The 20,244-nt window shown below is 43.1% G+C and overlaps 9 protein-coding genes across 9 annotated transcripts; 6 read left to right on the plus strand and 3 right to left on the minus strand.

Annotated features, from left to right (window-relative positions):
- Positions 1-496: 496 nt before the first annotated feature.
- On the plus strand, positions 497-871 carry EAF01_001468 (uncharacterized protein; the record flags this gene model as incomplete). Its single annotated transcript, XM_038909718.1, has 1 exon — positions 497-871. One exon carries the CDS (start codon positions 497-499, stop codon positions 869-871), a length of 375 nt encoding a protein of 124 aa, XP_038774530.1.
- A 525-nt stretch (positions 872-1,396) lies between these two features.
- EAF01_001469 (uncharacterized protein) lies at positions 1,397-2,379 on the plus strand. The gene is made up of 3 exons (XM_038909719.1): positions 1,397-1,558; positions 1,613-1,737; positions 1,790-2,379. Exons 1-3 carry the CDS (start codon positions 1,492-1,494, stop codon positions 1,994-1,996), a joined length of 399 nt encoding a protein of 132 aa, XP_038774531.1. The 5' UTR covers positions 1,397-1,491; the 3' UTR covers positions 1,997-2,379.
- An 863-nt stretch (positions 2,380-3,242) lies between these two features.
- EAF01_001470 (uncharacterized protein) lies at positions 3,243-4,116 on the minus strand. Its single transcript, XM_038909720.1, has 3 exons — positions 4,064-4,116; positions 3,613-3,993; positions 3,243-3,558 (listed from the first exon to the last, which is right to left on the minus strand). The coding sequence occupies exons 2-3, from the start codon at positions 3,985-3,987 to the stop codon at positions 3,466-3,468; spliced, it is 468 nt and encodes a 155-aa protein (XP_038774532.1). The 5' UTR covers positions 3,988-3,993; positions 4,064-4,116; the 3' UTR covers positions 3,243-3,465.
- A 256-nt stretch (positions 4,117-4,372) lies between these two features.
- On the plus strand, positions 4,373-5,074 carry EAF01_001471 (uncharacterized protein; the record flags this gene model as incomplete). Its single annotated transcript, XM_038909721.1, has 4 exons — positions 4,373-4,395; positions 4,524-4,651; positions 4,777-4,879; positions 4,969-5,074. The coding sequence occupies 4 exons, from the start codon at positions 4,373-4,375 to the stop codon at positions 5,072-5,074; spliced, it is 360 nt and encodes a 119-aa protein (XP_038774533.1).
- Positions 5,075-6,429: 1,355 nt separating this feature from the next.
- On the minus strand, positions 6,430-9,196 carry EAF01_001472 (uncharacterized protein; the record flags this gene model as incomplete). The annotated part of the gene is made up of 5 exons (XM_038909722.1): positions 6,430-6,914; positions 7,113-7,398; positions 7,454-8,236; positions 8,282-8,944; positions 9,002-9,196. The coding sequence occupies 5 exons, from the start codon at positions 9,194-9,196 to the stop codon at positions 6,430-6,432; spliced, it is 2,412 nt and encodes an 803-aa protein (XP_038774534.1).
- A 621-nt stretch (positions 9,197-9,817) lies between these two features.
- On the plus strand, positions 9,818-12,611 carry EAF01_001473 (uncharacterized protein; the record flags this gene model as incomplete). Its single annotated transcript, XM_038909723.1, has 3 exons — positions 9,818-10,480; positions 10,588-10,950; positions 11,040-12,611. 3 exons carry the CDS (start codon positions 9,818-9,820, stop codon positions 12,609-12,611), a joined length of 2,598 nt encoding a protein of 865 aa, XP_038774535.1.
- Positions 12,612-13,027: 416 nt separating this feature from the next.
- On the plus strand, positions 13,028-15,175 carry EAF01_001474 (uncharacterized protein; the record flags this gene model as incomplete). Its single annotated transcript, XM_038909724.1, has 2 exons — positions 13,028-13,986; positions 14,035-15,175. The coding sequence occupies 2 exons, from the start codon at positions 13,028-13,030 to the stop codon at positions 15,173-15,175; spliced, it is 2,100 nt and encodes a 699-aa protein (XP_038774536.1).
- Positions 15,176-15,464: 289 nt separating this feature from the next.
- Positions 15,465-16,300, minus strand: EAF01_001475 (uncharacterized protein; the record flags this gene model as incomplete). The annotated part of the gene is made up of 3 exons (XM_038909725.1): positions 15,465-15,762; positions 15,893-16,108; positions 16,224-16,300. The coding sequence occupies 3 exons, from the start codon at positions 16,298-16,300 to the stop codon at positions 15,465-15,467; spliced, it is 591 nt and encodes a 196-aa protein (XP_038774537.1).
- Positions 16,301-16,999: 699 nt separating this feature from the next.
- EAF01_001476 (uncharacterized protein) lies at positions 17,000-19,355 on the plus strand (the record flags this gene model as incomplete). The annotated part of the gene is made up of 5 exons (XM_038909726.1): positions 17,000-17,177; positions 17,449-18,212; positions 18,236-18,361; positions 18,390-18,639; positions 18,835-19,355. 5 exons carry the CDS (start codon positions 17,000-17,002, stop codon positions 19,353-19,355), a joined length of 1,839 nt encoding a protein of 612 aa, XP_038774538.1.
- Between the last annotated feature and the right edge of the window lie 889 nt (positions 19,356-20,244).

The raw sequence follows: 20,244 nt of genomic DNA on the forward strand, positions 1-20,244 counted from the left end.
TTTCAACAACCGGTGATTTCTTTTTAGACGAAGTTCATTGCATGAGGGGTTATAGGTAATATGCAATCACCCAAGAGCTCACAACCGTTCTAAAAATCTCTCAGAAGTAGAGTAAAAGTGGTGATGGGTTTGTTGTTTTTGTTGTTGTTTGCCGAAGGAGAAAATCGCCAAAGTAGCTAGACCGGTGTTCCCTATTGTTCTGGTGTCGATGATTAAACTGGATACAGCGGCTGAAAGATTGAGGGTCACGGCAAATAGTCCCAAGGTAATTTCTGATGCCGACGGAATCATTTGTAATAGTCGGCTCTCGTTAGTGGCCGGTTAGTTGTTAGTCTGGGGAAGAAACAAGCACCTGTGCTGGGGAAAGAGACCACTTAACACGACAAGGCACTTGCCTCAACTAAATGCTAGTTCATTCACAGAGAGTGACTTGATTGACCCAAATACGTTGAGAAGAATATATGATGCGGTGGCCGCAGTCGCAGATAACTTGGAGATGCCTGAGATTGAAGCCAAATTTCTGGACCCTCAAAAGATCTACAAGTCTCGCATGCGCTTGATGAAGGATCTAGGAGAGGCCATTATAAGATGTGAGGGTGTGGAAACTTATCTCGCCAGCAGGTTGTTCTTGACTTTGGCAGTGGAAGAGCTCCATCCCCATCCAAAGGAGTCGGATCAAATCGCTCTTCAATCTATCATAACACCATTCCTCAGAAACTATATTGCTTCTCTCTTGCTTGTCAATTCAATCGATTCTCAAACACACAACCCTAAATTGGGCCTTGCCAAAATTAGCAGAGGTGACTGCATAAATCCTCCAGTTGCTTTCATTGCTGTATATTGGGTTTTGGGTATCTCTTGTTCTAAATGAATGCTGTTGTCTGATCGTCGTGACGGTTGCAAAGTAAATTCAATCTACGAAAGTTATTGTCATACATACGAGTATAGCTACACTTGCTCAGGATGGGGAAGATGTTAGAACATGCCGGCTATTTGCATCTGAAACGGAATTCTATGCTTGGAAGTTAGTTGTTGAAATAACAGTTCAGTATCAAAATAACCTTGGGTTATGAACCATGTGATAGAATACAGAAGTAATTCAGATTGATGGTGGCGATTTGTGATCTCCTTGGTTTGTGCTTCCTTTCCGGCCCCAAAACGCAGAAAGTCTCGTCCATTGTGAAAAATCATGAAATTGCTAATAAATGCAATCACAAAACAGTGCCTGGTTTGTACTGTTTGCACTAGATTCTGGTCATAGTATGATTCCGCAAAGAGAATGTAGTGTTTGGATAGGTTGCAATTGATTCGTGGGGAGGCTCGGGAGGGAAAAAGCGCCATCACACTTTCCCCCACCCCATTCTCCACTAAAATATTTTCTCATGAGCTTTTCACGTGCATGCAACACATCGTTTTCTAGTCGTCGTCTTGAATCTTGAGAGTCGAAATAACAACCTGTCCGAGTAAACATAAAATTTCTTGCTTGTGAAAATGGATGCCAAGATGCCCAAAGCAGTGAAACCTAAGCGTCGCAAGAAGAGCCAGTCGAGAACTGAAGGTATGTATATTATCATGTTTGGTCAACCCTATAGTTATACTAATATCAAGATAGTTACAAACATATCCGACAGTGAAAGTGACACTGCTCCTAAATCTCAATCTCTCAAGGCAAAAGCTCAACCAGCAGCTACCAAATCAATCTCTCAAACAAAACCAACATCGGTCAAAGTCTCATCTGTAATTTGTCTCCCCTCCAAATGTTTTCAGAAATTTATTAACACATCTCCAGAAACCGGCTTTAGTGAAAGACTCGGCTCTCGCTGAAAAGTTCACATCGCATTATCTTCAACGTATCACTACTGAATTCTCTGAAGATCTGGACAAGATCCGTGAAGCGGATGATTTCAATGAAAATGCGTTACAGATACTGGTGCATGCATTAAAGCAAGGTACGGAAGTTTGGGGGGAGGAAGAGATGAGGAGAGTTGTTGGATAGGTTGCGAGTGTGTATGGAGATTGAGGGGGGTTTCAAAACATGGAAAATTATAGGACGATATTCGAGTTAGCAAAAGACCAGCGCGGATACGTTGTGAAAGACGACTCCCATTCTGATGACAAGAGCAACGGAAATAGGGCAGCAAAGTCGTGAGACATGGAAAATCTGCGCTTCACAGCGCTTGAATCGACCGCAAAAATGGAGGGAATTGGATGGCAGTCACAAGAGATACAGATGAGGCGACTGGTCATGTACAGATCATGATGGCGTTACGGTTTCTAAAGGAAGTCAAAAGTACCATAATCATATTTCATTTCGCACGCGCAAGTTTATACATGTACCTACTTTTAAATATTTGTGAATCAAGAATCACATTTCCGCAAGCACTTGTACATCAGATATTAGACATAGTGATTACCAAGAATTTCAAAATGTGAACCTGCAATATTATTGACTTCAGTCAAATAAGCGCAAAATCGAAAAAACATCATCTCCTGGATCCCGGTAATAAAATCCAGGAACCGCTCCTATTCCCAGTCGATGTAATTTTGTAAAAATTTGGCCCTGAATCTGCTCGTGTAAGTTAAAAAACGAGTGTAAAACTCAGACGTGCAACAAAAGATAATTTGGGCGAACACCACGTGATAAGTGCCTAACCAGGAAAGCGGTGATTTACTTTTTTCTGCCGAAGTCCATATTTGCGGTGCCTTCCGGTGTGTTACGTTAATTGTGAGTCCGTGTATGATGTTCATGTTGTCTTGAGATCACGAGTATATAGTGGTCACTGTCGCCCACGAAGTGCGTAGATCAAAATGCACGGAAACAGCAATGTGGGACATGTCCGTTCTTGAGTTTCCTTTATTTGTTACGTCAATCATTGGAAGGTTCTACAGTAAAGACTTTCAAGGCATGTCTGTTGCGAAAATAAGGAAAAACGTTACAAAAATAGAAACAGTCTCTGGATTCTATCGATATTTGGCTGCCTTTGGGCGCCTTGTATTCCCTGGAGAAGGGTAAGGGAATACTGATTAGATGGGTAGGAGGTAGCTGGGGATCTTGAACACGTATAGTAATGCTCGCGCGCGTGGAGATGATTATATAAATACTTAACTACAGATCGACCCCGGATTAGGATAAAAATATAGAATGACACAGCTGGAGGATAGAGGAACAATGGCTAGGCCTGGCTCGTGGTAATGCAGCGGGCTAGAAGCCAATTCTGGTGGTAGATATCTGCTCGTTCTCGTCATTTGTTCAATTGGAGATAAACGGTTTCATTTCTTGGTCATTCCAAGGCTCTAAGCCGAACTTTTTAACATATTCACAAGAATCACTTTTATGTTGCGGGCCAATAATTGAAAAATCAAGCATATTTTCCATAGATTCTGCGTAGCATTGAGTAATACCTAAACTACACCATAGCATGCGAAAATCTATTCCTTCATATTCGACTATCCATTGATAATAATTTATTTGTTGGCATCATCGAAGATGTAGGTCAAGTGGCAACGTCCACAGTATTGACGGTCGTGCATGGCAGCCATGAAAACACCGGCACCACACTGAAGGTATGTTAGTAGCGTACAGAAAATACTAATTGTTGAAGGATAACTTACGTCTGGAGTTGGGCACTCTCTGCGGAGACGCTCGATCTTTCCATCACCATCAACCTTGTAGTACTTCAATACAGCGAGCTTGGTCTTCTTGCGCTTGTGCTTGATCTTCTTTGGGGTAGTGTAGACCTTCTTCTTGCGCTTCTTGCCACCACCACGGAGACGTAACACCAAGTGAAGAGTGGACTCCTTTTGGATGTTGTAGTCGGAGAGGGTGCGGCCATCTTCGAGTTGCTTTCCGGCGAAGATCAATCGCTGTTGGTCGGGTGGGATTCCCTCCTTGTCTTGGATCTTGGCCTTGACATTGTCGATGGTGTCCGAAGACTCAACCTCGAGGGTGATGGTTTTGCCCGTGAGGGTCTTGACGAAGATCTGCATGACTATCTTCAAAGATATGTTAGATTTCAATCATATTAAAAATATGCGATTTTGCATTCAGATAGTAATAACATACCTGGACAACGGTTTAGATTGTCTTCCTCAAAGGTCTTGTAGAGTTCGAAAAGAAATGTTGAAGATAATTGATAGGGAATTTCGAAAGTTTGGTTGTGCGCTAAAATCCGTTAGCGCCAAGCTAGGTCTCGCTTACCAGATCACACAACTGAATATTGAAAGATGTTGACTTACGAGATTACAATCCTACGAACGACAATCGCCAACCAACAACCAAAGATTTGAATAACCCGCCAATTCAGTAAGTTCGCAAATATCCCTAAAATCGATTTCTAGACAAATTTAACAAATTATTTTAGAATCCGCAAAAATGGTCAAGAAGCGCGCGTCCAAGTAAGATTTCCCACTCCATCCATAATTTACGACGAGCTCTTTCGAGAAACAATATGATTGTCATGATTATATCAATGTCGAAAAATATGAGATATTCAAAGGGACCGGAAGGCTGATTGAATTTATAGCGGACGTAACAAGAAGGGTCGTGGTCACGTCAAGCCCATCAGATGCTCCAACTGCTCCCGATGCACACCAAAGGACAAGGCGATCAAGAGATTTACCATCCGCAACATGGTTGAGTCCGCTGCCATCCGTACGTCCCGATAATTCCTGACCATCCCCTCTCATCGATTTCGCATAAGACATGGAACATCAAGAAGTCCGCAGATGAAGACTTTTGGACTTTTTGCAACAGACACTAACACTATTTTATTACAGGTGATATCTCAGAGGCATCTGTCTTCTCTGAGTACACAGTTCCCAAGATGTACCTCAAATTGCAATACTGCGTCTCTTGTGCCATCCACGGCAAGATTGTCCGGTATGTTAATGCTATGAGATGAATCCTTGGTTGAACTGCCAGTAAGTTTGACCCTTGAAGAACACTTGGGCTGATTCCCTTTTCTACAGTGTCCGATCCCGTGTTGGAAGACGTAACCGTGCTCCACCTCCCCGTGTTAGATACAACAAGGACGGAAAGAAAGTCAACCCAAACCAAGCTGCCGCTAAGGCTTAGAGTGCTTTAGGTTGGGAACCGAGGAGTTATCGACTGGGTTTTTCGAGATGCATTTTGTCTTCACCAATTTTTAATGCAAAAAGCATTGCTTAGACAAATATGGCCCCATTGACTGATGATAAATCTTCAATCAAACTTCTCAATCTTTCAAACATGTGATACTTTACCGGAAACTGCTTTGGTTGGATATTCATGGTGCATTCATTATTCTTATGGTAGCAGAGAGTCTGCGTAGGCCCTGTCAAATACTCCGTTGTGTACCCAACATCTAGATGAGAAATTTCCGTGCTCAGATCTTGAACAGCGCCTGTTCTGTCCTTCGCCTGATGGCCTGCTCGAAGGATGGTCAATTAGATGATTTGTTTGCTTCTGGTGGACATTAACCATGATTGTGATGCTAGTTGGTCATTGCAAGAGCTAGCGTTCCGTGAATTCATGTGTTAAGACCAATCTACAATCAGTTGTGACTGCATCTTTTTATTCCCTCTGAGACAAACATCTCTCTCCTTCCAATATCACCAACACGGTTCACACCTCAGTGAGCGGTCTTTCCCAGCATATTCTTATCTGACTTTGAAGCATATAAGCAGATTTGTGAATTCTTGACATCTCCCCTATTCTTGACACAACCCTACATACAGCATACAGCTTGGATATCGCATCGGAAATGCAGTATCTATCATCCAACATATCCAAGCCGACGACACAAGAAATGCACTGAGATAAGCTTGAATGATTTGCACTTACGGGAGACAGAGCGATTGTACTCTAATCCACCCATAAGCAAATGGGAAATGGGAATTGATGCAGATTAAGATAAGAGGTCAAGGCGTTGCCAATGCAGTAGAATTCACAAGCTAGAACATAGTGAGAGAGTGCGATTGAGTGATGATCCTGAGACGGAGATAAAGACTGTTATTTCATACCTTACATGGTACACCGAAGAGGAGCAGGATGAGGACGAAGCCCCCAGAAAATTAGTTACACAAGTTTGGCAATGGAGAAGCAAGAGGTAATCTGAGAGGAATGGCTGAGGGGAGGATGGAGATATTTGCTTTACTCAAAACATAAAGGAACCTTTCAAAATCAAAGATTTCGATGATTTGAGCTGAATTTCAACGCCGCATGCTTTTGTACCTAGGAATGTGATTGAAGTGTTTGACATGTCGGAAAATTATTAATATTCAATAGTTTATGCTAAAACTTGAGAGTTCGTAAAACATCCACAGATCTCTCATCATCCAAAAATTATATTTTTCTATTTCTAAATATGAATATCTAGTCAAAGATTTATGATTGTGATACGGTTCAATCCAATGTGAACCAGAGTCCGTCCGTATTATCCACCTCTTACGTTAATCGTTTGCCTCAACTCTTCGCAGGATAATCTGTCTCGCGGTAGGATTGTCCAATAGATCTATATGCAATTTTTTCAGAACCCCTTCGCATGCTTGTCTCCCAGCATAAATCTTCTCTGCTGCCTCAGACAAAGACAACGCCCCTTCATCCGATGCCTCTATAGGCAAATTCAGCAAAGCAATGCCCTGCGTGAGTCGTGGCATCATGAATGCCGTACCCTCTAACGGTAAATAGTTGCCAATGATGCTTTGGATACCTTGTAGATCCTGGGCAAAGCGAGCTGCGCCCAACGTTGTAAAATCCTGCCTGAGGAGGACTTCGTTGAAAAGCAAGTCTTCAAGGGCTGAGATTGCTTGACGCCAAATTCGCATGAATGCAGGATAAGAAATGGTTTTCTCGAGATAAGCCATTTTCTCTTTCATTACCTGAAGAGGTTGGTCAAGCTCGGCTGATATTGTTAAAGAGGACGTGTAATGTGGTACTAAACATGATCAGTGAAAAGCTCGTGGAAATGCAAGCGAGTTGGACAATTCAAATATTGTGAAAATGCTAAACATCATGAATATACCAAACGCAGAAATCATCGAAACAGTCCGAATCCTTCATGGATACTGAATAATTCAAAAGGTATAAATGATTCATGTGATTCGGGACTTTAGGGTGAGAGAAAATAACTTACAAGATTGAGAATCTTGCCCAACTGTTGTCCATTGCGCTCGAGTGAGATAAGCTCTGAAAGCAGTTGGAAATGGGTATTTGATCGCTCTCTGTAGAAGATCTCCCGCGTTGCTACGGATCTTCTTAAAGCCTTGGATGGTTGTATCGAACATAGTTCCCTCGCCAGTGCCTAACTTGAGCGAAGTAGATAATTTTAGTTGCGAACAGGTAATCGGGCCAGCGATGGCGCTATCCGGATGTACACCTTGTGCTCTCTCGTCTAATTGAAAATATAATTCCACGAAGAACTAACCATAAATCAGTACTTGTCTTCATCATCGTGCATTGAGAGAAGATGCTAACGGCTTCGTTGCTAAGGAATTCCAGAGTTGAGATAATATGATCTGCGCTACCAAAGACTTTGCAAAGACTGACGAGCCCAGCCATTCCCTCGACAGACCGTTGTTGTTCTTTAGTGGCGCCTGTAGCTATACGGCCAACAGTTGAGGTAAGTGAGATATAAGCATCCAGAGATTCGGACAGGCGAATTTGATACATATCAAGAACCGCGATTTGAGTATTGAGGAAGAAACGAAGTTTATGTGAGACTTTTCTGAGGTCTTTATATTGTGTTGTAATTGCCTTCAGGAGATCAGTGACCTTGGTAGCACCAAAGGTACCTTTGGTCTTCTTCGACTCGTTGCTGTCGTAGTCAATATCTCCATTGTCTGGCGATTCCATTATTTCTTCATATCTCTGGAGGGCAAATCTTTCCTCAGCTTCGAGCCAGGGACCGAACCATTTATCTAGAACATGCCAAGTCACCCCAACCCATCCAACTTCAGAATTGCCACCATCATACTTGAACTTGATTCGGATAGCATCATCCCAGACCATCAACTGGCCTATAAATTTACTCAAGTGCGTGGAGTTGTGCTGAATTTCGTTAAGAACAAGATCGGTCTTCTCTTTGACTAATGGCAAGAGTGCTGTGATGAAGGCAGATACAGGATCTATGTAAAGTGAGTTCCCAGCTAAAGAACTGCCTAAGAAGTGTGCAGCCAGAACAGGTCCAGCATTGTCTCGAAGATAAGCCTCATGTGCATCTATAACATCAATGATCCAATTTAGGTAATACTCTCCGAGCTATTTTTGTCAGAGTGATTTCACGAACGGAAGATAGAAACTTACAAGACTGCTCGCACTCGTAGGCGTAGTTCCCAGGAAGTGGTAGCGAAATTTCAGTTCACTCTCCTTCACTAAAACCGCGATAGGAAGAAGTACAAGGGGCTCTCGAGCTTCTCTGATTTCTGGAGCTTGCAGGTCTAAAAGTCTTCCAAAACATATTTGCCATTCCTTAGAGACTTCAACAGTGAGATCTGGCCAATTCAAGGCTTTGAGTACATCCCGGAATTCTTTGACCATGATTTGAACCATCTGTGCCCACAAATGACTGGAAGTCTGTTCGACATAGGAAACAAGATGAGGGGCAGCAATTTCTGTGGAGTTCTGAGTCGCTTGTAAAGTCATCGCAAGTTGTTTTAATCTCACATATGGCTTTAGGGCCTCGGTAGGGTTGTCAGGTAAATTTTGATGAGCTTCCTTGGTCAAATCATCGACATCCTTCAATAGTTCAACATATGCTTGTGCCAATTCGACTTGTTGTAGTTTCTCCATCGGTCCTTTCAAACGTCGCACCGCTTCCTCTGGAGTATCTGAAGATGTAAGCATCATCATCCGCGCTCGTAAATCCTCCTGTTGTTGCTCAAAAGCTTGGGTCTTTTGGGCCATCGACGAAGTATGGTTTGCGGCGGATTTTTTGGCCTCAGCGAGCTTGGTTTTGGCATCCTTCAACTATGAGAAATCCTTGTTAGCTAATATAATGAAATCGACATATATACTGCGACTCACTTGCTCTTCCAGTTGTCTTTGCTTTGCTTCTACGTTCTCCAACAAGCACGATAGATCTGTCATATCTGCGGTGGTTTGGATTTTGTCGTTCAACCAGTCCTCAACTCTGATATTTCTTTCTCCAACAGGTATATCGTTGACAGGATTGCACAAATAAGCCCTCGGGCTACGCCCCTGCTCTATATGGAGCGACATGTTTATTGATCGGGTGGTCCTTTTCGATTGACAGTTGCAATAATTGAAGTTGTCCTTAATGAAGGTAAGGTAGGGATGGTTATGTAACAATTAAATTTTAGCGTCGCCAAAAAGCACTTCCAGAATTTATATACCAAATAGCAGAAATACAACACCACTTACATTGCGATATCCTATGATAAACTTTAAAGATGTACCAGATGAAAGAAGATTCCGACACCACGTCAATTAGAAGCTCCTGAGTATTTAAATTCAATTTCCAAATCTGAATCTCAATTACCAGATTTTATGTCGAATATTGAAAAGAGCTGTTATTTTGACATCTGGTTCCATTTCGTGCATTGTGGAGAGCACCTACCATTTTCCGGGGTCCCTTTTGAAAGACGACGACGTCACCGAAATCTGCGCGGGCTGTATCTACTAGGAGGCTGTCAATTAACCTTTTCTTTAATTCTACAGCTCACTTTGGGTTTTGCGAGATGTTTCAAACCCAATAATTAATCAAAACGTTCTTTGTGCTTAGCAACAGTTCTTACAATGGCGCGTAGATGATAATGCTAAGCATATTCACAACCATTGACTCTACCATTCCAGGTGCAAGTGGCGAAAGGCATATAGATCATGGGGACACCTACGAAGCGGAGGAAGCTCAATAATGATACAAAGCCCAGTAGTTCTCGAAATCTCGACTTCTTTTTCGGAAAGCAAAAGAAAGATGAAGAAGGGCTGTCATCTCGCCCAGTCGGCAGTCCAAGCCTGAGCAGTCCAGGTAGCGCGGGTCCCTCGGAATTGACTGATGAGCAACTGGCTAGAAAATTACAAGAGGAATGGAACCGGGAATCGATTGGCGCAGGGAAGGTGACCGAGAACCATCCGGTGAAGATCGATGAGGAACTTTCAGAGGCTCCAATCCCTGCGGTAGCTACTACAAGCCATACAGACGAAGAGACCTTAATAAATAGCATTCACGACCAGCCAAATATAAAATCAGCCAAGCCGAATATCAGTAAAAACACCCTTTCACTACAATCCGCTGGCACTGCAGAAGATACCATTTCATCGAACATACCATTGGATGAAAGTCCTTTGAGTTTCGAACCTTCGAAATATGTGTCTGATCTGCAAAAACACTGGGCTGCAGAAGGAGGGGATGCGTCTTATGCTCTCCTGACAAGATGTTTTGTACTCGTGAATAGCACTCAGAGCCGCATAAAAATTGTAGATACTTTAGTAAATTTACTAAGGATCATTATCGAGGGTGATCCGAATGCTCTCCTACCTACTGTACGTTCACACCGTGCTTACAAGTCTTTCATAGGCAGATACAACATATTCATATCATAACCCACATAACACGTTCCGTATTTTACTTGTACTAATTCTCAATGAAGGTCTGGCTGGCAACGAATGCGATTTCACCGCCATACATATCCCTTGAACTAGGTTTGGGAGGCTCGGCCATTTCAAAAGCATTGAAAAATGTGTGTGGGTTAGACTCTAGGTCATTGAAGTCCTTGTACGACAAACATGGTGATGCTGGTGATGTCGCTTTTGAGGCGAAGAAGAGACAAAGTTTTACATTGAGAAAGCCAAAGCCACTCACAATAAAAGGAGTCTATCAATCCCTAGTCAAAATAGCCAAGACGCAAGGAACAGGCAGTAGTGAGATCAAGCAACGAGTCGTTGATCGCTTGATGCAGGATGCCAGAGGAGCAGAAGAGAGTCGATATGTTGTTAGAACTTTGTGCCAACATGTAAGTAATCATATCTATCTTCACATTACACTCTATACGGTTGATTTGTGAAGCACCATGTCGGATCTCTCACTAATCCTGTCCATTAGCTCCGTATTGGTGCAGTTAAAACTACCATGTTGATTGCTTTATCTCGAGCTTTCCAATTATCTAAGCCACCAGGAGCAGATTTTCCTCTCAAATCACCACAAGAGCTGGCAAAACTTAAAAAAGAAGGCTTGACTGAGGTGTGGTCCAAGGGCGAGGAAATCGTGAAGGCATGCTTTGCAAAGAGACCAAATTATAACGACCTGGTACCCGTTCTACTTGAGATTGGAGTCTGTGAGGAACTATTAGTTGGATGCGGACTAGCCTTGCATATTCCGTTACGCCCCATGTTAGGAAGTATTACTAGGGATCTTGCAGAAATGCTTACGAAACTTCAAGGTAGAGATTTCAGTTGCGAATATAAGTATGACGGACAACGAGCACAAGTCCATTGCGATGAGAACGGCAAAGTGTCCATATTCTCCAGGCATCTAGAACTCATGACTGACAAATATCCTGATCTTGTGGCTTTGATACCAAAGATTCGCGGAGAAGGAGTTGATAGTTTCATCATGGAAGGAGAGGTCGTTTCTGTCGATCGAGAAACTGGTGATCTGAAACCCTTTCAATCATTAGCAAATCGAGCGAGGAAAGACGTAGCGATTGGAAGTGTCACTATTGATGTGTGCCTGTTCTCCTTCGATTTGATGTATTTGAATGGCGAATCGCTTCTGAATCGAACATTCCGGGAAAGACGAGAACTGCTTCGGGGTTTGTTCGTCGAGGTACCGAATCAGTTCACCTGGGTGAAGAGTATCGACGCTACTTCGCAAGACTCAGAGGTTGTTTTGGAATTCTTCAAAGGCGCGACAGAGAGAAAGTGCGAAGGAATCATGGTGAAAATTTTAGATAATCTACCAAACCCTACTTTGCCTGAGTCAGAGGAAATATCAGATGAACCAGTATCCTCTTTCCCCCAGACGCCCCAGAAGCAATCAAAAGAGAGGAAGCCTGCAGATAAAGAGCCCAAGAAGAAGACTCGAAGAAAAGCTTTATTATCTACCTACGAGCCTGACAAACGACTGGATTCTTGGCTGAAAGTAAAGAAGGACTACAGTGCTTCATATGATACACTCGATCTGATACCTGTTGCTGCTTGGCATGGCCAAGGACGCAAAGCAAAATTCTGGTCACCAATCCTCCTCGCGGTTCGCAACGAAGAGACGGGGACTCTGGAAGCCGTGTGTAAGTGTATCTCGGGATTTAGTGATACATTTTACAAGGCGAACAAAGAATTTTACGAAGAAGGTGGCGAGCATGTTCTTGGAGGCAAACCAAATTACGTCGATTATCGAGGAGGGCACCCCGATGTATGGTTTGAACCGCAAGAGGTCTGGGAGATGGCTTTCGCGGATGTCACGATTAGTCCAGTTTATAGAGCGGCAATTGGTCTTGTGAGCGATGAAAAGGGATTGAGTTTGAGATTTCCTAGATTTTTGAAAAAGAGAGAGGACAAATCTATAGAAGAGGCTAGCACCGGCGAATTTCTGGCCAACTTGTGGAGGAAGCAGGAACAGAAGGTTGACGGTGGAAAGAATGAAGTACAGGGAGAAGATTCGGAGGAAGATGAGTAATGATTCATCATTTCACGCAAGTGAATGTTAAAGTGTTATGGGGATGATGCAATCTATATTGGAGATGTATTGTAACCTTAATATTTACCCGTGTGTTGCAGAAACTGCTTCTAGCAAGACCCGAATACCATACATTGACAAGATTTCTCCTATGCTTCAATTGTACACCAATTAATTGAAAGATGACATTTAAAAATATAGACTTATTCCATCAAATCTGTTCCTTAATTATGAAGAAAGGGGTGAAACAACTGTCCTGGTGCTAAATTTACAAAACCCACTTTATCAGCATCTCGTTGCCGAGCCAACATAGAAGCCACAAACCGGAAAAAAAGAGACAATAACTGATCCATTAACAACTCATTAATATTAGTTTGAAGTTTATTACAGCAAATTCTTTTACACCAACATATATTATGGCGAGGCTTGTGGTATATAGTAGTGATGAGGAATTCCCGGACGTGAATGAAGTTATTCGAGGAAAGGCAGGAACAAAAACATCACAAAAAGTATCGGGAGAAACAAATAGGAAGGTCGACCGGAGTGAGCCGAAAAGTGGTCTGAAGAAAGAGAAAGGATCGATAACTTCAAATTTGAAGGAGTTAGGGAGTTATGAGATAGAAAGCTCTGAGAATGCAAAACCTAAAGCTAGGAAACGCGTTTTGAAGCAGAACTCAGATAATCCACTTTTGAAACCATTGAGTATGGGTACGAAGCGAGCGAGTACAGAGCCCAGAAAGATATCGGCTTCAAATTCAGCGGTTCCGATGACACGAGTGGTGAAGGAAGAACCAAGGCGGAAGCCAACGGTTGTGGAACCTAGGATACCGGGTTTTGAAGAGGAGCGCAAAGTTGTAGCTCGGAATTATAGGGTAGCCGATTCGGAAGAGGATGAGGATGAGGTTGATTCGGACAATCTATCAGATTTTGTACCGATGCCAAAGGTGTTAAAGGATGAACTAAAAAGGAAACCACTAGTTACAAAGCCTAGGATACCAGATCCTGATGAGGAACGAAGACCAACGGCTCGGAAACCTACGATAGCCGATTCAGAGGAGGAAGACGAAGATGATGATTCGGATGATCTTTCAGATTTCATAGTAGACGACGATGACGATTCTGACGTTTTCAAAACACCACCAAAATCGACTCGAAGACTAGCCAGGGGTCGTATAACAGTGGTCGAAGATTCGAGTGGTACTGATACAGAGGAGGAGATTCTACGACAACTTCTAGACAAAACTACACTGGATGACAAAGACACACCTCCTGCATTCAACCCACCAGTCTTACAGCCACCAAAGAGAGATGAGAAAGTTGAGATTCGTCCAGGGACTTCTTCTAGTGTTGATGATAATGGCGCTGTTTTACGATTGTAAGATAATCGATCTCATAGTATTAGAATCATGCTAATATATACAAGTTCCCCCTCGTCCAGAAAAGTATCCAAAGGAGTGAGACTATCAACACCACCAGGAAGTCCAGAATCAAAACCTCGAGGCCTGGCATCACCTAAAAAGTTATCCCGCATACCATCTACACCGCATCGTCCCAGTATGGATAGTTTCTGGTCTCAAGATCTCGTGAACGATTGGAATGATCAATACTCCCCCATGAAAACTCTCCAACCCATCTCCAAACCCAAGCTTCAACCTTTCTCAACCTCAGGAGGTAAATCTCTCTTCAAAAAACCCCCTTCATTCAAAGCTCCTCGCATAGACAAAGATTCCAAAAAAGCCTTCTCAATCTCCAAACACACCATCGCCTCCGACTTCCTCCTCGAACTCGACACCAAAATCACATCCGGCCGCATTGCCGAACTCTCCGCTTCTACCGGCGGCGTCCAAATCATCTGGTCCAAAAAGCTCACCACAACCGCCGGTCGCGCAAATTGGAAACGCGAGACCATCAAATCTCCCCTAACCACTAATACCGATGGCAAAGCCACCACCACATTTCGTCACTACGCATCCATCGAGCTCGCGGAAAAAGTCATCGACGACGAAAACCGTCTTTTGAATGTCCTTGCGCACGAATTTTGTCATCTGGCCAATTTCATGATTTCCAATATCAAGACAAATCCGCACGGAAAAGAATTCAAAGAATGGGCTGCGAAGTGTTCGAATGTATTCGGGGATCGCGGAATTGAGGTTACGACGAAACATTCTTATGAGATAGAATACAAATATGTATGGGAATGTACGGAAGCAGGGTGCAAAACGCTGTTTAAGAGACATTCGAAAAGTATCGATACGCAAAGACATAGATGTGGTGCTTGTAAGGGGGTTTTGGCACAGATCAAACCGGTGCCTAGGGGAGCAGCAAAGAATGGAAAGGAGAATGAGTATCAGGCTTTTGTAAAGGAGAATATGAAGAAGATTAGGGATGAGAATCCGGGGAGTCCGCAGAAGGATATTATGGGGTTGGTGGCGAAAAAGTATCAGGAGCAGAAGGCTAGTAAAGCTGCAGAAGCGGGGGAGAAGGAGAATACACCTGATGATGGGGATGTGGAGATTGTTGCGAGGAAACTCGATTTCTTGGATTTGACGAGTCCGCGAGAGTGAGAGAAAAATCAAGTTGAAATTTGAGATTTGTTGAATACGTAATGAAATTCAGACTATTCAGACTAATCTTCATAATGACAGCTCACTCTGTAGATACGCATTGCTCTGTCCTGACAAAGGGAATGGAAATTTGAAAAACAACCCATGAAACAGCATTAGAGAAATCCCCAGCATCCAGCAAAATCCATACTAAATTGATATCCATTCCATTTCATCCCATATCGATCTCGCCCATCTCCCAATCCCCTTCCATCCGCTCTCCTCTCACTTCTCGTTCCCCTTTCATCATCTAAACCTCATCAAAAAGACCCCAATCCTTAATCTTGAAAGTTTCCCAAATCTTAGCTGCATGTTCAACAGCATTCTCAATCAATTTCCCCTGTTTCCCTAATTGCAAATCCACATCATCGGCTGAATATTCGCCTTTAATATGAGGCACGTTAATTGTTACCAAGATATCTGTACTCTCTCTTTCTAAACGGATGAGATTGAGAACTATGGCTGTGAAATCTGGAGCTGAGGCGCGGGAGTTGGGATCATGAGGTGGTGTTTGAGTAGCGATGAGTGTGTAGGCGGGTGTGTCTTCGCTGGGTATTGTCAGATTTGGGTTGAGTAGATGAAGGCTTGGTCATGTGACGTGGTGGTGGATATGGGATGATGGGGGGGGGGCAGAGGATAGAGGAACACAAAAAGGGCAAATGAATGCGAGGTACGTACGGCAATTTAGAAAACTTAGTATCGGTAATCGACCATACTTTCACAGTGTCCAAATCGGAATCAACAATATCCTCCAAATGGGTCGTCATAGCCGCTCCATCGGTCGCGGGGCTAGAGCCCGCAGTACCAACTCGCTCGGTGATATCGAATATGATACTGGTAAAACCATCTTTATCTAAATAGACTTCTTGATGGTCGGGAACTTGTCTTATTGTACTGTAGAATTGTTAGTTTGGTGCTGATCGTGATGGTTTTGAGTTTTCGTCAGGAGTGGATGTGGGGCTCTGCATGTGTTTTGATGTTGGTTGGTTTTTTTCTTGAAAGAGCTTACCTGACGTCAGCGAATGTAGATGGAAGGTCGACTATGAGGGCGCCGCCGAAGAGTGGAGTGGAAGAATATGTAGTCATGTTTGTAGTTGTTTATTTGGTATCGTATCGTATGAGCGTGAGGGTGAGGGTGATGTGATGGGGTTGTTGCTTTTGATATGTTTGTTGTCTTGGTAGGGCTGCAGTTTGGGATGGCAGGGTAGGACGTCACTTGTTTGTATGATGATTCGCTTGGTGAGGAACAGGGAAGATGGAAGATTGAAGAAATCACCCAATATCTGCCCAATACTTCTTTCTCTTGGGTCTTAATTTTCGGTTTATTATGTCGAGGAAAGGGAACACGGTGAAGTGTAAAGTGTGACTATATGAGATAAAAGGGGAGAAGTATGAGTAAATTTTGATGTTCATGATGTTCGGTTATAACTGCCCCATTTTTCCGTCCGGGTAGGTTTAAGCGGCAGGGTTTACAATTTTTTTGTATATAAAATTGACATCATGCTACTCTTTAGTATCTTGATTTATTTTTTGATATTGATAATCAAAGGGATATCTTAGGCTCAGAATGCCTTTTATACTCTTCAGCGTTACAATTCAGACGTTGAATTTCCTTCATGCCGTTGCTTGCGTAATTCAGGCTCCATCACGCCATGTTTGTGATATTTCTCTGCAGCCTTCTTGATTGAGGCTGGCGCGTGTAGTACCGCATATTGAGGATAACAGCAACGGCTTTTTTGAGACTTCATCAGTTTTATTTCATTCATCTTTCATCGCCGTATCATCATGCTTTGCGAAGTTTGCAAATCGATTGATTTTGGAAGACTATGTTACCACCTATTTTACCCAGCTAACAATGCTGAGCGAGTAGAAGGGATGAGTCATAATCAGCATCACGCCAACTATGAAAGCCTCGTAAATCCAGCTCGGAAGGGTTGTAATTTATATATCGAGATTCAAAAGGGTATGCGCCGTGTGGATCATATACCAAAGAGTAGAAAGAGACTTAGTTATACGATGAGGAGCAGGGTATTGTCAAGGTCTGATGGGTCCAACTAAGGATGATTACACTAGAGGAATTACTGAATTTTACTTTGAGTGGATTATCCGGAACAAAGATGGAAGTCTCGAAGAAACCATAAATTTTCGCTCTGTTCTGCACAATTTTTGGTGAGCCAGGTACGCATATGCAGTCCGACAGCTCTCAAGTCCCAAGATTAACTATACATAAATAGACTGTCCCGCTACCACGTGGAACATCATTGGTGGATGTCCTGTTCCAAATACTTCCGATTCAATGGAATCCTATGAGAGGGCTCGATCGTGGCTTCAAGAGTGTCTTCTCAACCATCAGGTTTCTTGTCCGAATGATCAAAATGCTCTGTTGCCTTCTCGTGTTATTGATACTGGATATAAGAACGGATCTGAGAAACTGCATCTCCATGTTAGTAAGAAGGGAGACACGGGTAGCTGGGTTGCATTGAGCCATTTTTGGGGTAATACTTACAATCATGTGATCAATGTCGATAACTTAGGCAGCAAAATGCGCTCTATCTCACTGCGAGAACTTCCACGCGCGCTGAAAGATGCCGTAAAAGTCACGAGGTATTTGAGGTTCAGATACCTTCAGGTTGATTCCATCTGTATTCTCCAAGGTTCCGATGTCGCCGCCCGGGCAGATTGGTTGTTTGAGTCTGGACGCATGCGAGATTATTATAAAAATTGTGTACTTTGTATTGCTGTCGACGACGCATCGTCTGACCGGGATGGTTTCTTGGGTACTGCTTCTAGGCAAAACTCAAAGGTTGCTGTTTCCATGTCCCTAGATCATTGGGGATTAGATAAGTATTGTACAATTTACCTTGAAGTGGAAAATAGTACCAGATTCGAATCACCGGCTCGCCAACGTTCTGCTCTTGCTACTAGAGGATGGAAACTTCAAAAACACCTTCTTTCTCCACGCGCTTTGTACTGCACTTCTGAGCAGCTTGTTGGAATTGTCAATTTCACAAACTATTCGAGTCGAATGTTAATCCGGAAATTTTCTTGTCAAGCGACGAAAGGATTTGGCTCGATATGGACCCCAAGAGATTCTTCTTGACTCCGAGCTATGGACGAAGCTACATAGCTGAGAAGCTTGGCCCCCTCGTATGCCCAGTCGCTTGACCCACTAAAGCGGTGGTATAGCTTAGTAGACGAATACGCAGGTCGTTCCCTCACTTTCGAAACTGACCGACTCATCGCGTTGGCTGCTCTAACACAAGAGATGGGAATACAGTTTGGACTGACCCATTGGATGGGAATATGGGCCGGAGACGTCCATGATGGTCTTCTCTGGCGCACACATGGGGCAGTAAGTATCCCAAAAGCATTTGTTGCACCCTCATGGAGCTGGGCCAGCGTCGGCCTCGAAGATCGGAATTCCAGTCAGTGTTATGGCTATTATCCTACTCTAGGCCAAACAATCTGTGATTCGAGATTTAGAGCGCAGGTATTTGGTTACGAGATCACAACTGCTGATGAACTTCCTAATGGGCCCGTGTTATCTGCGAAGCTCACACTTCGCACCCTTTGGCTTGACGCTGACCAATGACATATTCAGTAAAAGATAACTATGATAGGTCAGTACGAGCTATTCCCCCTCGCTTATTCGCAACTTCTTCTGAACTACAATCGGTCATCCGAAATTATATCCCTCGAGATTCCATCATACAAGAGTCACTCAGATAATTTACAGTCCAAGAAAGTTAGATCCAGATTCAAAGACCGATTTGTATCAAAGATCATAAAAGTAAATGAAGCGCAAACACAGACAGTAACAGGAACATCACCGGAGCACGTATCCTTAGCCACAGACGACCCAAGCTCTAGTTTTGCTCCCCCCGAGAGAAAGAAAGTAGTTCAAAAGCCCCTCATACAACCCACTTCTAATTCTCTTGTCATAGTACAAGTTGGTAGTGTCCTGGGGCCGGAATTGACTTTCCGAAATGATGGAAATATCCGAACTAATGGTGTAATATGCCTTATTCTTGAGCCAGGGGCTGAAAGGGAAACGTTCAAGAGGGTAGGATTGGCTCAATTTCCAGATTCCTCGGAATTCGATTCATATCCCTGGGAAATGCGTACTCTTGTATTGGTTTGAGGTAATTTCTATGCTATCATTCAACGTCAGTTCTGGCACTACCAATAGAGTCATAACTCGCACATAGTACGAACTCATAAATCACACCAATCTATTCATATTTTCAGGTCATAAATTCACCTTCATTAAATCGTGTTCAATAATATATCTCTGAGGAATTCTCAAGTATTCTATCTACTATCATATTAAAGCAATCAAGAAATTAACTAATAACTCAAGATGTTTAACGCTTTCGCACTCTCCAATCAGCTTGTAGTCGGAATCAATGAAAACTAAATCCATCAACATTCTCTCACTCTCTCCTATCATGAATGAAAATTGAGCAGCAATCAATATCTGCAAATTCCTTCTCAGATAGCTGATAATACCTATATGCCTAAAAAATAAAATAAAATTACATAAATACCAGACTTCTGGAGAATCACAACCCAACTCTCTCATCAAAATTCAAAACAAAATCGTGAATCACACTGCAAACAAAAGTCATCCATTCTGTCTCACATCAAAAATCACACCCCCAAACCCCCATCTCCACCCACCCCACAAAAACACCCCCCACCCACCTACCTACCTCCCTCAAAAAATCTCTCCTCCTCCTCTCACCTTCCCCCCCTCCAAAAAAACCCAAAAATAGTTATTCCTGAGTAATCAGAAGGTGTGTTACAAAGATTTGAAGAATGGAGTATCTTGGGCATGAGCCACGGTCATCTCTGGTAAAAGGCAAGAAATGAATTCTGAGCTAGCTTGTCCCACTCCGACTTGTAAACTGCGCTTTTGGAATATATATATGAGGAAAATGTGGTGGTGTGATGGTGTGGTGCTCGGACCTGGGGTAGTCGGAGGATGTTCGGGTGAGGGTGGGGGTATGGCTGAATGCATCTCAACTCAA

The sequence above is a fragment of the Botrytis porri genome (genome assembly GCF_014898465.1).
Source record: "Botrytis porri strain MUCL 3234 chromosome Unknown BPOR_002, whole genome shotgun sequence".
Lineage (NCBI taxonomy): Eukaryota > Fungi > Ascomycota > Leotiomycetes > Helotiales > Sclerotiniaceae > Botrytis > Botrytis porri.

Coding starts and splice junctions, on each gene's coding strand:
- EAF01_001469 (XM_038909719.1), top strand. CDS start 1,492: ATGGATGCCAAGATGCCCAAAGCAGTGAAACCTAAGCGTCGCAAGAAG. Junction 1,559..1,612: donor GAGCCAGTCGAGAACTGAAG/GTATGTATATTA, acceptor ATATCAAGATAG/TTACAAACATATCCGACAGT. Junction 1,738..1,789: donor CATCGGTCAAAGTCTCATCT/GTAATTTGTCTC, acceptor ACACATCTCCAG/AAACCGGCTTTAGTGAAAGA.
- EAF01_001470 (XM_038909720.1), bottom strand. CDS start 3,987: ATGCAGATCTTCGTCAAGACCCTCACGGGCAAAACCATCACCCTCGAG. Junction 3,559..3,612: donor GAGAGTGCCCAACTCCAGAC/GTAAGTTATCCT, acceptor ACATACCTTCAG/TGTGGTGCCGGTGTTTTCAT.